This window comes from Humulus lupulus, chromosome 8 (genome assembly GCF_963169125.1).
Source record: "Humulus lupulus chromosome 8, drHumLupu1.1, whole genome shotgun sequence".
Taxonomy (NCBI): Eukaryota; Viridiplantae; Streptophyta; class Magnoliopsida; order Rosales; family Cannabaceae; genus Humulus; species Humulus lupulus.
The window spans coordinates 5,954,660-5,972,222 of record NC_084800.1 but is presented as its reverse complement, the minus strand read 5'-3'; the positions used below and the strand labels follow the sequence as shown (position 1 = coordinate 5,972,222).

The following is a 17,563-nucleotide window of genomic DNA, read 5'->3' as shown; positions in this document are numbered from 1 at the left end:
AGTAATTAAATGAAATATAAAATAAGTCACAGAAAAAATATGTTTGCTTCGTCTAGCTTCAACCTCCCCAAACCCAACCTACGTTCCACACTCGCTGCTTCGAATTCGATCATCCCCGAGTCTCCAAACCCCCAAACCATCTCTCTCCATACCAAACCTGAAACCCCTTACGAACCCGACTCTGATTCAGACAATCAGGTCCGCAAGTTCAAGGGCAGTCCTCAGCTGAAGCGATGGTCAAGGGCCCGTGCCATTCGCTCCGGTCGAAAATTGGACCGCCCTACTCATCGCTCCCTGGCGGTTCAATTAGACCGTCAAATTCAGCTCAGAGAGAGCGGAGAGCTTGAGTCTACCGCCGCAGCTGGAGCAGACGCCGATACTGACTGGGTGGCAGCGTCGTCGAAATCGATTTACATGATCTCCGACGGAACTGGATGGACGGCGGAGCATTCAGTTAACGCAGCGTTGGGACAGTTCGAGCACTGTTTGGTGGACCGTGGGTGTCCCGTACACACCCACTTGTTTTCCGGGGTACTTTTGTAATTTCATAATCTAAATATCTTTTAGCTGCAAGATTTTTTTTAAATACACTTCAAATTATATATAACAAGTTTCATTTGTCAAAAAAAAAAATATTTATAAATATTTTAATAATTTATAATTACACTTTATATGTTTTAAAAAAGATTATAAACTTTATTTATTAAAAATTAAAATTTTTAAATGATATATTTAGTTTAAAATAAAATAAATAATAATATAAAAATATAAATTTACGAAAAAATAATCAACAGATATAATAAATTTTCTTTTATATTGTATCATCTTATATTATATTAAGATATTATAAAAATTTTAAAAAATTAATTTGATAAAATATGAGGTGCATAATGCATTAAGTCTAAAATCTTATTAAATAAAAAGAATTTTGTAAAAAATGAGTTGCCTTTATTTATTATAATTTTTTTTTTTTTGATGTCAGATTGATGATGTAGAGCCGTTAATGGAGATTGTGAGGCAAGCAGCGAGAGAGGGCGCTATGGTGGTTTACACTTTGGCTGATCCTTCCATGGCGGAAGCTGCAGAGCAAGCCTGCAAGTTGTGGGGTCTACCGTCGACTGACATACTGGGCCCCATTACAGAGGCCATCGCTTCTCACCTAGGTGTCTCGCCGTCCGGCCTACCTCGCGGGGCTCCTGGCCGGAATATCCCTCTCTCCGAAGATTACTTCCGGAGGATCGAAGCCATTGAGTTTACCATCAAGCAGGACGATGGGGCTTTGCCTCAGAACTTGCACAAGGCTGACATTATTCTTGCTGGTGTCTCTCGTACTGGGAAGACGCCATTGTCGATTTATCTAGCTCAAAAGGGCTACAAAGTGGCAAATGTGCCCATTGTTATGGGCGTTGATTTGCCCAAAACGCTTTTTCAGGTTGACCCAGAAAAGGTTTTTGGTTTGACTATAAACCCATTAGTGCTGCAGACGATTAGGAGGGCTAGAGCTAAGAGCCTGGGGTTTACTAACGAAGTGGGGAATAATTACTCAGAAATGAATTATGTTAGGAGGGAGCTTGAATTTGCTGGCAAAATTTTTGCCCGGAATCCTGTTTGGCCAGTAATTGGTAAGCATGTTTAACCGGTTGTTCATTCAAATACTTCTCAGCTTGACATAATTAGTTTATCATAATGGCGATGATGGATATTCATTCTTTGAATACAGAAGTAACAGGAAAAGCAATCGAAGAAACTGCTGCTGTTGTGTTGAGGCTTTATCAGGATAGGAAGCACAGATGCTCAATGCCAAGAATCTCAAAGCGTTACTGAAGATAGTGATTTATTATCTTAAAGCATGCACAAATTAAATATTTATGTAGCAATAGAGCCATCTGCCTAGTTCTTACCTGATATAAGATAAGGTAAAAGTTTGCTCTGCCTTTTAAACTGTCATGGTTATACATCATATTCCAAAAATTGTGTAAATTGTATCATATTATATTATAAAATATAAGTATACTGTATACTATTGACTATGTCTTAAATATGCTTAACTCGATTTATATAGCTCACCAGGAGATAGGACTTCATATAGGGAAGATGCTTAACTTATATGAACCCAAACCTATGAGCTGAAACTATTGATCGATTAGTTGGAAATATTATAAGTCGTACAAGAATTTCGTGTAATTAAGAATCAGTATGTAGAGAGTTGTCCGCATTTGGTGGAGGGGTCACTTGAATGGAGAAAATCATTGTCTTATGCATTGTATCCGTAATCCTTAATGTTAATTTGTTGCTTGAATATTCAATCTTTGGATAACAGGCCCATTGCTGCAGTTCCAGCCCGTCTAAAAATAGAAAATCGCTTTTGTCAATAACCAATACTAATTGGGTTTATTCTTTTTGGACCTGAGTTTTTTACCATTACCTGTTTGCACCATGTGTTTTGATAAATTATTTTTTGGACCTTATGTTTTGTAAAATTGTTAAAATAGAACCCTACCCTCAATTTTGATAAAGAAAAAATTGAATATAACAACACAGTTTTTAAGCAGAATCATTTTATTTTTGTTCTGAATTGTTAGTTTGGTAAATTATTTGTGATTTTAGTTGAGAAAACATTGACCAAAATCAGATTTAGGGTTCTATTTTAACTATTTTACAAAACAGAGGGTCTAAAAAGTAATTTGTCAAAACACAGGGTCCAAACAGGTAATGGGAAAAAACACAGGATCCAAAAAGGTATAAACCCATACTAATTTACATAATCAAAAAGAAAGTTTTGAACATCAGTAGACATATTTTTGAAGACAAACTTTGTTGAGATCATTTAATTCATAAGTTCGTTTAATCTGCTATTCATGGGCTTCAAATTAAGGCTGAACGATTTGAATAACTTTTACTCTAAATGTATTTTGTTTAAAAAGTGATATGGCAAAGTTGAATTCTATATGTTTGGTATGGAGGAAAGAAGAATGAGAGGATAGAAAAAATTGAAGACGAAAATAGGGGTGATTGAAAAGAAAATGTCTAGGAAGACAATTGAAAATTTTTGTATAAATTTTTTTGAATTAAAAATAAAAGTAAATTGGTAATTTTTTTATGGAAATTTTCTAGGTAGTGATTGTTTTTAATTACTACCGATAAGTATTTTTAGTATTTTCGATGTATGGATAAGTAATTTTTTTGATATTGCGTTTTCAGAAAATTCTGGATAATTAAGGATGTTGAAATCATAATTTAAATAACTTAATTTACGCGTGTATAAATATTAAAACAAACATAAACAAGTTATTTAAATATTGATTTCGACATCCTAAATTATTTGGTAATTTCTGAAAGTTTGTGAAAGGTCACTTGTAACTACATTACACATCTTCTTCTAAAAGAATTAGAGTTGCAATTTATTTATGTATAAAAAATACTAAATATACTTATAGTTTGTGATTAAAAATAATCACTACTCTAATGGTACATTTTTTTTTTATAATGTATATAGTAAAAAAAAAAAATCTCCACTTTTCTCAACATTTTTAGAAGAAGGGTACTATTTGTTTTTGAGGAAATTACACCAAATATGAGATTTTTTTTTTTAAACCTTGAAAAATATGGCAGTTTCTTTTTAAGTTTTTTATGGTATTTTTTTTGTTTACATTTTTATGGGAGTTTTTCTCCCATATATTTGTAAAACTTTATTTGTATACCATATTTTATCTTTTATACATTTTTAGTAACTATTTTTTATATATTTTGAGATTATTTTTATAATTTTAATCTATTTGTGTTAATTTTTATCATTTATATTTGATAAAATATTTTTTTACATAATTCTTTGAAAGAAAAAACTAAGACATATTCATCACCATACTTTTTATTCTCATTTCTTATTCTTTTCTTCCATTTTTTATCTTCTTCAATCAACATTTTATCCACAGTAACTGGTTACCACTATCAAAATAATTTTGATTTTCTTTTTTGTGATAATAATCGTATGCCACTGTCCATTTTTTTTAGTGATGTGTGGTAACCAGTTACAACTATAAAAATCAGTTTTATTATTTAAGTGGTGTTGTAGTAACTGGTTACAACTATGAATTTTTATTTTAATTTTTTTAAGTAATGTACCATTATCAAAATATCAATTGAATTGTAATGGGTTACTTAGTGAGATTTGGAAGAATGAAAATTGATATGAAAAAAATAAACTAAATTGATCGTGAAGGTAACTGGTTACAACTAGGTCTGAAAAAAAAAAAAAAAAAACAAAGACAGTTGGGATGGTAACCGGTTACTTAGCCAGACTTGGAAAAAAATAAGATTCAAACAAAAAATCTAAACTGATTATAATCGTAACTGGTTACAGCGATGTTTGAAAATAAAAAATCAAATCTAAACAAAAGAATCTAAATTAATCGTTATTGTAACTGGTTACAGCTAAGTCTAAAAAAATCAGATATGAATAAAATGAATCAGACGTCATGGTACTTGGTTACTTAAACAGATTTGAAAAAAAAAACCTAGAAAAATCAAATATGAAGTACAAAATCAAATGCGAAGAAGAAGAAGAATAATAAAACCAGATTTGAAGAAGAAGAAGAAGAAGAAGAAGAACCAGGTTGTCGTCGTCGGGGGAAGCGACGAAGGTGGCATCACCAGTAAATATCTGAGATGGACACTGAATGGGGGAGGAGAAAGAAATAAATGAGAAGAGAGAGAGAGAGATTTCGTGAGGGAGAGAAGAGAAAATAAGAGAGAGTTGTGCAATTAAGTTTATGGTAATTTATTTTTTATAAATGAGGGAGTAGAAAGAAAGAAATGAGAAGAGAGAGAGAGCTTTCGTAAGGGAGAGAAGAGAAAATAAGAAAGAGTTGTGTAATTAAGTTTATGGTAATTTATTTTTTATATTTGATATAATTATCATATTTAAAATTTTTTTTTCCAAAACTTACCATATTTTGTATAATTATTTTTTCCTTATAAATTTAGAAACTATATATATTTTTCCCATATTTAGGTAAATTACCATTTGTTTTTCTACCTATTTTACTCTTCTATTCTCTTTTCTCTCAAATCAAAACAAATTTTTTTTTTCATTCTCAACACTTTTCTCTCTAATTTTTTTCCTCCTACTTATCTTCTTTACCAAACATAGGGTTAGAGTTTCACAATTAGAAAACAAATTTGAATGGTAATCTAAGGCATGTTTAAACAATTTAAATCAAAAGAAACAAATTAAGGATATTTATGGTATAAATATCTAACATTTAACAAATATTATAGTTGATTAGGCTTACACATGTCGGCCTCTAATTGGTCCATCTCATACGTTTTTTTTAAAATAATTTAAATTATATTTAATATAAATAAATATTTTAAAATTGATAAAAATATATTTATTTAAAATAAGGAGATATAATCATCGCAAATAATCTGGCAGGCTACATTAAAATTTTCTTATAGTCTTTGTGGACTGAAGGATCGTTTCATCGTTTCTTTATTATTATTATTCATCAGAACTATTTGTTGGACCATTTTTCTTTTCTTGTGGGGTGATGGCACCGCCTCAGAAAGGTTTTCCATAACATAAAATTCATGTTTTCTTCGAAGCTTCTAGTTTTCGGTCCATTGTCAATTTCTTATCGAGTTGGATTATTAAAGCCGAATGGTAGCTGCAGTTTCAGTTTCAGCTTGTATCAAACCCAAGTGCCTTTGTGACAAGATACATGTACCACTTAAAAGTCAAAAGTAGAAATAGACCGACCAAAATACATATAACCAAACTTTAATGTTGTTTGGTTACACCTTTATAATCCAGAACATTTTATATATATATATAGAACAAATTGCTTTATTTTCTTCTTCTTATCCTTTCTTGCATTATTGGTTTGTTTTACATGTGTGATTCCAATTGATTCTTATTAATAACATGCTTTGTTTCCACATATGACAATAGTGATATTCTTTAGGATTTTGCCGTCTATGTTTGGTAACTATTTTTGTTTTTAAAAACAAAAAATAATAAACGTGTTTGATAATTTTTATTTTTATTTTTTGTTTAACAATGTGATGTGTTAATTTGAAGAAGAGAAGGAAAAAATGAAAATTGTTTAAAAAAATTTTGAAAGTGAAAAAATTTCTATTTTCAAAATTTAATAAATTTTGTTTAAAATTTAAAAAAATAAAAAATAAAAATAGAGTTACCAAAGGCTATTTTATGTTTAATTGTCAAATTTTTAATTAAATAAATAAAAAACTATTTTTTTAATGGTACCATGGTGTTTACGTATTTTATTGTTTCTTATGATCACACATATCATTTCTTTTTTAAAAAAAATACATGCTTTATTGTGGCGGATGTCTTTTATGTTTTTCTAAGTGGAGTGCGATGAGATCTCATCAGTGAGATGTTGTTATTACAAAGCTCATGGCTTAAAAACAAAAACAATCAGGCCAGAAATCATATAACATATAGTGGTGCTTTCAAGATTCCACACCTACCCCGACCCCGACCCCGACCCATACCCAAGGGCTGGTAAGAGATTCCTTGTTCAGAAAAAGCTTCGGCTTGGGTTAGGTAAAAAAAAATTTTAAAAAGTAGAGAAAGATTCATTAATCGCGAAATGATTTCTTAGTACTTTTTCTTGGTACTTTTAATGGATATATTTTATGCCTATGTGTTGTTAATCTAGAGACCAACCCTTTGGAAATCACATGCATGTAGACATATTTTGTTGACATCTATTTAAAAACTAATAAGCCCATCTGTGAAACTTGTTAGTATTGAATTTTGGGTTGGTTGCAGAGATCCACAAACACAGTCTAAAATTCAGTGCCAGAGCCTGGTGAAACAGGACAAGCATACTTTGTCTTTAACTTGAAAAGGAATTCATTTCTTTCTATTTTCCTTTGGCTAAAAGCATACGCTTCAAGTGCGCGCGTGCAAACATGAATACTTTATTGCTCGGCAAACTCATGGTTGCCCACTCTCCCACATGGAAGCCATATACAACAAAAAGGGTCACTTTTGAACTTGGATTTGCCAAAATAATAAAGGAAAGTGGCTAAAGCTTAGAGAAGGAGAAAGGTGTCAAAAAAAGAAAGAAAGAAAGTGCTATTCAACTCTCTGATCTTCCACCGATCTTCCATTAAGGCTGTCTAGAGCCACCAAATCTTTACAAAAAAAAAGAAGAGCACATCATGTGTTACAATCTCATCCATCTAACATAAACAAAAAAAAAAAAAAGATTCCCTTTCCTTGTCACAGTGTATTATGTCTTTGTCTTTCATTTCTATGGAGTATTTTGGTTAAAAGGCTTGGCCGAAAATTAAAAAAAAAAAGGAAGTGGTCTCCGATCCAAATCAAGCTCACTTCCTCTTTTATGCCTCTTTTCTCCTTTGTCTGTTTTCTCTAAGAAAGCTCTGCATAGAATTGGCCAATTGGTTTAAGAAAGGTATCTCCCTTTTTTTTTTGTACATTATCAAACAATTTTGGATCCTTCCCTATTTGCCCTTTTGTGCCTTGGAAATCTCAATCCCAATCCCAATCTCAATCCCGGTCCAAAGGCTAACATAACTATATGCATCACTACTGCTGCAAATCAAGACCGTTGTCATCTGAATTGTACTTGCTCATTGAAAGGGTTAGGTATATCAGCAAGATTGTTCCCACACTTGATCTGTCATCCAAAATCACAGCATTTGGAAAAGCACTTAAAAACAATTCTACTTCGATAAATAAAAAATAAAATAAAAAAGGAATTAGTTGTAAAGAGCTGAGATGGTAAAAAGACTTACAAGGTGGCAAAAATGAAGAGAATTTTCTTGGGATCAAGGGCCCAGGAAGAAGAGCGCTTGAAGCTATTTCTTCTGAGAACGGATCTACCATCAGTGACGGTGCTAATGTTGCCGGCTGTGATGGTGATCTGATGATGGACTTGCTGTGGGTTACTCGAACTGTCTATGGTCCCTAATGTCACCCCTGAGGCCTTTTCAGGCGTGCATGACCCTACAAAACCAAGCAAAAGCTGCAAAATTTAATAACACCATTCCCTGATTTGCATACTTATTAAGATTCAGAATTCTATTGCCCAAAAGAAAAAAAAAATTAGAAACTAACAACCAAAACTTGGAATAATGCTAACAATTAAAAGAGGATATGACCCCAAATATGATATTGAAATACCAACGAAAAGGCAAAAAGATAATAAACCATCTCTGTTTGTACCAACTTATGGAAACCCAGCACCCAAATCCCCAAATTAAATCTTTATCTTCTGCAATCTATAATTGACCCGTTTGTACAAAGTCACTGTTGTACATAATTGAACTTGAAAATAATACCTATCCCAACAAATTTTCAACTACCATTTTTTTTTAATAGTTGAAAACTTCTTCAACTAACAAGTTGAATTGCACAAACATCAGCAAACTAAAACAAGTTGCTGAAGTTTAATAATAAAATTAGTATGATTAATCATGATGGTAATCCTCCCAAGTCCTGAGTCACCCACCTTAAGTGAAGTTGGTGAGGAAAATTAGGAAACAGTAAAATATGTAGCATACATCCAATTGTAGTTTCAATTTGCAGAATTTTATCTTTTAATTGTGTGGTCGATCGTTGTATCCGTATTAATCTCAATAAGTCATATATGAACAAATGGTTAATAAGTTAAAGATTGGACCCCATCGAGTAAATGACAAACCATTTAAATGAGTATAGCCAAGGGGGAATAATTGGTTGGTAGTAAACTGAAATTTTTTTGTTCATGTGAAATAGTGATAGTATTAATACAGAAGATTAATTTTTTTTGTATTAATTATGTACTAACCTCTTGGTGATGGCCCAGAATCTCTTTCATTAGTATTTGTAATTGAACCACGCTGAGAACCTTTTCTAGACTGACTTCTCTGCAACTTAGCCTAAAACAGATAAAAAAAATAAGAAAGGAATTTGAAATTTCATTAATGACGTCAATATTTTCCTTGTTTCAACAATATCATTACTAATAACGAGACTACTAATTAATTAAAACAGAAGACGACTCATATGAATTTTAAACAAAAAAGAAAAAAACGACAAGTATGAAATTTGTTCAAGAATTTGCAAATATGAATGAATAATGAAAATCATCCCAGAAGGAAATAAAGAAACGGAACTAACCATAGTTCTTGAATTAGTCGTAGTGGTATCTTTATCGTTCCCATTAGAGAAAGTTTCCATGTCAATTACAAAGCTATCGGATTTATCTGCTGCGTAATGGAAACCATTTAAATGATCCGAAACTGAGATTTTCTGAAGCTTTTCTTCTAATCCATGAGCCTGAAAACGAAATTCATTTCTGGGTTAGTTTATATGGAAAGAAAATTTTCTGGGCGAGGAGGTTAATCGATAATTGAATTGAGATACATAGGAATCAAAGAAAAGAATGAAACCCAATGAAACAGTTGTTAAGATTGATAACGAAATAAGAGCGAAAAGGTGTTGAAAACCGATACTGACCAGCTTTGGATTTTCTGCCATTTCCGTCAGTTTCCCAGGAAAATAAAATGCAAAACAGAGAGATGGGAAGAAGAGATGTACAGAATCGGAAATTGCGTAGCCAATGGGTAGAACAGCTATCAACCACCTGAGCCTAATCCACATCAAGAAAAATAAGAATTAGTCAAAGCTATAGTTGAGTCTGAATAAACTAATATTATCGTATGAGACAAGTCTCTCGTGATAGAACAACGAAGAAATAAAAAGTAAATGAAAATACCTTGATGGGATTTTCTTTCTTCAACTTCTTCGTCGGTTTGGAGAATTTCTCAAAACCTGGAGATGCGTCAAAATCGAATTTTGACAAAAAAGACAAAGCCTTTAGAAATTAGAATGCAGAGAGGCTTACTGGGAACTTGCTCTGATTTTTCTCTTTTGAAGAGTGTGATTGGAGGTGTGATTTTGTCGAGAAAAAGAGAGATTTGGTTACAGGGGAAGAGACAGAGAATTGTGAAGGAGTGAGGATGTGATCGTGTGTGGGTGTTTGCTAGGAAAGAAACGTTGGGAAACTACAATATCTTAGCCTTTATTATTATCTATTTTATAAGATTGGTTTTCTTAGCAATTATATATAAAAAAAATATATATATTTGATGTTTTTAGAATTATTTGTTTATGTTTTTATATAATGATTGTAATGTTTACAAACTTTACATAATTGTTAATACAGGGTGTGGACATCTCACGCAGTCGGCCCATGATAAGGCCCCCTGTACCCTCACCAATATTAATAAATAAATTTAGTAAGTTATACCTTCTCAATTATTATATACCTCTGACAATCTGTCAATTCATTTTAGCTCAACAATCTTATATGATTTTGCTAATTAAAGTAGTCGTCGAATAACAATCTTATATGATTTTGTGGTTTTATGTTTCTGGCCTAATTACTATTAATCTTTTTCAGGAGGCATTTATAGTTGAGAAGCTAAAAAAAATAATAAAGCTCCAATAGCTCCAAAAATTTGTTTTTTTTTTTTAGAAAAAGAATTAATTAAAAATAAAGACTAAGATATATTGCTTTTGATCGTGGGATATCATCTTTAACAAACTCCAATTGGTGGAGAAGATCAATACCTACCAATTCTAGAGATGAGTTCAAAACCTTAAATGACCTTTTTTTTAGATTCTCTAACATCAAAACTAAGAAAAAGTAGTTTAATTTAATTCAAAGGCGATTAAAGGTGTAGTATTCTAAGCAATTGTGCCATAATTTTCAAATGTAAACAATAATATTTTAAAGAATAGGAATTGTAGGAGGCCTATGGACCTAATATTTTTTTATTCAGTAACTGAAGTACAAATTTTCAACTTCTTATCCAAATGTTGAAATAACAATATTCTATAACATGATTGTGGTGGCAACAAATAAAATACTTGAGGTTTGTGTTGAAAATTCGATTCATATTCACATATATATGCATCAAAACAGTTACGGAGAAATATATTTTTGTTAAGGGAACTAATTGTGTTATAAAATTTCATTACTATTTTTCTTTCATTAAAATATATATAAAAGTACAAAGAAGAAAAAGTTGAGGACTTTAGCACCCCAATCAAAATCGTGGTTATCTTCCTTCGAAAGAGCCTTTTTTTCCTCTTTAAATTTTAGTTTAATTGCATAATATATAGTCTGTGATCGACAGAAGTTCAAAGATGAAATGATCCAGTTCTTAACTTTATGTGTACATTAATAATGTATAGAGACTTCGATTTAATTGCAACCTTTCAAAGATTTAGTGTACTTTTTGGTGGGCCAGTACTTCCTTTGTTTCGTAAAATAATTCGATAAATATTTGATAATTGCGTGTTAAAGCCAAAGTTTTCTGGATAACGTATATCCCTAAACTGCAACTTTGGGCGCCACGATATATATGTTAGAGCACGATTGGATTTGGACATGCAAATTCACGATAAATCGCTAAAATATAGTTGATCTAAATTTCGATTAAAATATATCACGATTGAAATTTGGATCACCAATAAATATTTACTTTTTTATTTATATTTTTTATATCTTATTTATTATTGATATTAAATATTTTTTTATTTGTTTTTTTTTTGCTATTATTTATTATTTTATTATTAATTTTAGTATCTTATTTATTCTTAACATTTAAGTACTTTTGTAAAAATTGTGCTAAATATGTGTCATTTATTAATAAGACCATCTCTAATGGTTTGTGCTATATTATTAGACACAAAAAAAAAATATGTGATATATTTGACACAATTTTTAGTATTATTCTCTAATGCACAATGGTAATATCTGATATAAAAATCAATTTTTCAATAATGCCCATGTGATATTTTATTGAAAATATACAAAAAGTAATAATTTTTATTTATATTTTATTACTATAGTTAAAAATAATAATAAATTATTAATGTAAAAAGCCTAACAATTAATGTTGATAAATAAATATAATACTAAAATAATAAAAATGACAAAAAAAGTAAAATATTTATGGTGATACAATTATGGTTATATTATGAGCCAACTTTTTTGCAGAGTTATATTTTAGCACTGTATTACTAATTTAACACTGAAATAGAGATGTTCTAATTATTTGTGCTAAATTTAGCACTAATTCTGCATCTTCCATTAGAGAGGACCCTAGTGTGTGCTTATTTGCAATATCAATCCAAAGAAATATCTCTCTGTATATACATATAAATACAAATATTCTAAAATTCCGGTCACATAAACCATCATCATCATCATCAGAATACATCTCAAATTCATAATGCTAATTATTATAAAATCCAATGCCAAATTAGTTTTGGACTTTTATTCCAAAAACTACGAATCGACTACAACCAATGAGAAAACTAAAACTATTAATATATATTTATATTAATATTGATAAAATACAACTTATACATATGTAATATAGTTACAGGTCGTCACGCGCGCTTATATGAAACCACGAAGGATTAATTAAAGGAAGTAATGGGTAGCTATAGTGGGACAGCACATGGTGAATCAAACAAGTAATTAATCTATAATTGGCCCGGCTGTGGGGTTGGATTTTGCTTATTATTATTATTATCATTATAACTTACTGTGGCTTTAAAGAATAAATTTAATTAGTGCTTTCATCGTATGGTCTTTCCATAGTGCCATTTTTCGCATAAGATATTATTACTTAATTTATGAATGGAGTGCAATATTGAAATAGAAGCAGAAATGGAGGCTGCGCCAGCTTCAAGCTAAAGAATTAATATCTTATATTTATATATATTGTTTAGAATTAGCATATGGCGTGTCCATAAATTAAAAGCATGAGTGGAAAATGAATATGTATCAATATTTACTTTAATTTATTTATTTTAACGGATAATATATATAATCTATATAAAGAAAAGATACCATGAAAAAAAAAACATGCAAAGGCACACGATGACGCAATTAATAAAGTTGTGGCGCCTGTCATTGGGGTCTTATCGCATTTTCCCAAATTTATGAATGAAATTAAGCCCTACTAATTACTACGTGCCTACTCTTCTTCTCTCTCCCAAATTTATGTGTTTCCTTACAAATGAAAATGAATTGTGGTAAAACTAGACATATATGTAATGAGTAATGGTAAGTACACACCTAAACAACATGGAGACAGCCTAATTTAATCAATCATATTAGTAAAAAAAAATGAAATATATGGTTAAAAATTATTTGAGTGTATATTTTAAGTGTATATGTAATTATTCACACGTAATTACTTTTATTATTTGTGTAAGAGTTAATGATATGTGAATCCAAAATATGCATCTAAACATTACACACAATAACATATTATTATTTTTTAAAATAGTAGGTCATAGTTTTGATAAATGTTATTGGTTAGTCTAAAATATTACATTACTATCAGTAATATTTAAGTATATATTTTGATTGCACATATCATTATTCTATGTATAAAATGACCGAGCGATATACATAATATAACATATATATATATATATATAGTAATCCAGTAATATATATATATAATGTATGTAATAGAAATGTAAATTACATCAACAAGTGTTTTTAATTTCGATTATTAATTAATAACGATGTGTACGCTGGATAGTAGTAAATAATATATAAATAAATATAGGGAGCAACTTAAATAGGTAGAGTCGTCACTTTTTCCATATAAGGGTAATTTTTGTTTTTGACATTCGAAAAAATTATAATATAAATTTTTGTATACCATAATATATATTGTAATTATAAAATATATTTGATCAATTTTTAGAAAATTTTAATTAATTTACCGTATCAAAAATAGAATTTAAACATTTAGTCGTACACGTGTATATTTTTTTTCATACATGTATAAAACAATTTATTTTAACTCTGATTTCGGTACTAAAAATTATTTAAAATTTCTCAAAAACTAATAGGATGTCTCCTATAACTACAATATACACAATCATATAAAATAATTAAGTTATACATAAGGATGCCCCTATTAAAAAAAATCTTATATATATATTTATATAGCAAACATTCAACAATCAAGATTAACAATTCGTCTCATTCTACATTTGATAGCGCAAGTGGAACGATCAAGTAAATAATATCTATGTATTTATATAGCAAACATTCATTCATATCCCAATCAAGATTAAAAATTCGTCTCATTCTACATTTGATAGCGCAAGTGGAACGATCAAGTAAATAATATCTATGTATTTATGCAAGTGATAGTGATATAGTGATAATATATTAACTTTGTTTTATTAAAACATGCCATATTTTTCGTTTTCTATTCCAAAATTCCATACTACGTACGAATAACAATTTATTTTAGAGGTGCAAATTTTAGCTGATCCAGATAAATAAACTATGTATACATTATTTTTCTCACTCTCTCCAAGAAAGGTGACATAATTCTTACCACACATATATATATATATACACACTCAATCAATTTCCAGCTCATGCCATTTTGACATTATTATATGCCGAAAACTTCCTGTAATTTTGTCAGCACGTATATAAATATAGTTTTTTGCATATATATATATATATGTATAAATTTGTACCTCTATAATTGGTTTATCTAAAATATAATCAACGGCACATGTTAGGCACACAATGCTGTAACAAGTACAAATTATGAATAAAACTATTTGAGTAATTGCTTTCGGCAGAAAATCACGGAATAAGTAATGTTTAGTTAGAGGGAATCAACATAGAGAAATAAAAATGTGAATAAGATGAAATAAAAATAATATGAATAAAAAAATGATAAAAAAATATTAAATTTTTTATAATTTTGCATTGGAATAGTCTTTTATTATATTTTCAAATGGAATGACATTTCACAAAAATTGTAGAAAAATTATTCTATTAGAATTTCATTCTAATAGTCTAATGACATATTTGTATGGTAATGTTTCTCATTGACAATGGTAATGGTTTCTATTTTTGTTATTATATATTTTTTAAATAAAAAATTAGAAGACAATTTTGTCCTTTAAAATATATCTCACAAAATAACTACTTTATATTTTAAAAAGAGTAATTTGTCAATTTAAGCAACATAATTAGATTTTTAGATGATGTAAACAACATAAAAATGATTCGATTCTATTTCTAAATAATTTTAGTAAACAACATAATACAAATAATAATTCTAATTCTTTTATATTTTATTCTTATTTATTGATTTATTTTAATTTCGATTACACTTTAATAAACGTGACATAAAATGCAACAAAAGAAAGAAATATAATAAAAATAAATTTATTTTCGTTCTATTAATTTCATACCCCTAAACATCACTTAATTAGTTAGGATTGAAAGTTATTTTATAAATTAAAAAACAATAAATAGACAGCACACACATAGAAATTGAAAACAACATTTTATTATTATCTCAATCATATTTATCTATCTAGAGAAACAACTAAATTTTAGAAACACATATTTAAAATTTTCAAATAATACTTTAAAATTATTCAATCAATCTACCTTCCCTATACTATTTATTATTTATTTGAAATTGGTTTGAGGGTACTGTATATTTTTATTTACCTTAAAAAAAATGTTAGCATTTGTTTTTATTCTTTTAAACTGTCCAATCCTATATATTATATTTCTAAAAATAGAAACTTTAATATGTTGAGTAGTGATAGGAAAGCAACTAGCTCTTGAACCACTAATGAAGAAAAGACAGGTGTCAATTAATAACTCTTCTACAATGACACCCATTTCTCATATCATTTCATATCATGAATATGTAAATAATGCATGTGTGGAGTACTGTATGCACAGCAACGCAGGGAGAATAAACCAAACTTAATTGTAAGGTATCACGACAAACTCATCAATCCTTTCCGCAACAGAACATACCAGGCCCAGTCTCTCTCCTACTTACTATTATAAAATTCAAAAATCGGACCATAAAATTCTAAAAATTAAATTAAAAAAAAGTTTATACTTTTTTAAGCTATGTATTTTGCATTATTACTTATTTAGATTTTATTTTTTAACAAATTATTTTTTAGACTCTGTGTTTTATAAAATGGTTCAAATAGGCCCATAAACTTGATTTTGATGAACAAAAAATTGAGTATAACAACACAGTTCTTAGGCAAAATGACTGTATTTTTTTTCTGAGTTGTTAGTTTGGTGAATTATTTGTGATTTTAGTTCAAAAAACTTTGATTAAAATCGGGTTTAAGGGTCTATTTGAACTATTTTAGAAAACACAGGATCTAAAAAGTAATTTATCAAAATACAGGATCCAAACAGATAATGAAACAAAATACATGCTCTAAAAAAATATATAAACCCTTAAAAAAATGTTTATTTTTTTTAAACTCTATAATATGTAGAGTCTCCTTACTTATTTCCACCATATATATTTTAACAAATTATTTTTAAAATTTTGTGTTTTATAAAATTGTCTAAATATACTCAAGATTTCAATTTTGAATAAATAATTGAATATAATAATACATTTGTTATGTAAAATAATTGTATTTTGTTCCAAGTTATTAATTTGATAAATTATTTGTAATAATATAAGTTAAAAAAATACTTTGATTAAAATCAGATTTAGAAGACTATTTAAACTATTTTTTTAAAAACATAAAAATTAAAATGTCATTTGTTAAAATACATAATAAAATATATTAAAAAATTAATTTTTTCATGCCTCGTCATCTAGTTTTTTTGGTGCCCTCACAATGTTCGGAGTATGGTACGTAGATCTAATCTCATTATTGTGGTAGCTTGGTGATACAAATATGAATAAAACTACATATAAACAAATCAACCATTTTTGTTTTTATTTATAAAAAATAAAAATATCAATAAGAGAGGCTAAAAGATTATAGAGAGAGGGATTATTAAGAAAAAGGTGGAGAGATGATGCAAACGTATATGGCCACGGTTTGCAGAATTGTAAGCGTTAAATGTTCATTGGAATGAGACGTAACAAGACATTTATACATAGCAATTAATTATATATTTATTTGAATCCGTGTGTGGATGTGGTCATCTATTTAATACAAAGGATCCTATAGTAAAACAAAATTATGAAAAGTAAAGGAATCTATATATAGTACTATATACACGTGACATATAATGTTAAGTGTAATAGAATAATTTTTCATTGCATCTACTTGAGCAAATTGTTTGATTTTTTAGAAAATTAAGCAAACCTCCATGTGATGATAGTAATTGCTCCTTATCGTTCGGTTGGATTTTGTAAAATAATATCGTAGCATATCTATATCTATATATATATTATTTATACAAAATATAAAATCATTTATACGACTTTTTATAAACAACCATGCAAAATGTATTATAATAATAATAATAATAACAGCACACTTACAACAAATTGTTTGATTTTTGTTTTCGACTCTTTAATTATTCAAAAAAATTTGAAAACCTACAAAAAAATTTGTTATAGAATGAACACTATCATGATAAAAAATTAGGGTCAAGACAAACATGTTATAAGGGTAAAAAAAGACTTCCTATAACATATATGTTTTCTACTTATATTATATTTATGA

The 17,563-nt window shown here is 28.9% G+C and overlaps 2 protein-coding genes across 2 annotated transcripts; one reads left to right on the top strand and one right to left on the bottom strand.

Annotated features, from left to right (window-relative positions):
- On the top strand, positions 1–2,023 carry LOC133794322 (pyruvate, phosphate dikinase regulatory protein 1, chloroplastic). The gene is made up of 3 exons (XM_062231532.1): positions 1–531; positions 983–1,622; positions 1,721–2,023. The coding sequence occupies exons 1-3, from the start codon at positions 10–12 to the stop codon at positions 1,822–1,824; spliced, it is 1,266 nt and encodes a 421-aa protein (XP_062087516.1). The 5' UTR covers positions 1–9; the 3' UTR covers positions 1,825–2,023.
- Positions 2,024–7,084: 5,061 nt separating this feature from the next.
- LOC133794321 (uncharacterized) lies at positions 7,085–10,119 on the bottom strand. Its single transcript, XM_062231531.1, has 6 exons — positions 9,756–10,119; positions 9,497–9,629; positions 9,158–9,316; positions 8,826–8,916; positions 7,792–8,002; positions 7,085–7,673 (listed from the first exon to the last, which is right to left on the bottom strand). Exons 2-6 carry the CDS (start codon positions 9,515–9,517, stop codon positions 7,583–7,585), a joined length of 573 nt encoding a protein of 190 aa, XP_062087515.1. The 5' UTR covers positions 9,518–9,629; positions 9,756–10,119; the 3' UTR covers positions 7,085–7,582.
- Positions 10,120–17,563: the final 7,444 nt, after the last annotated feature.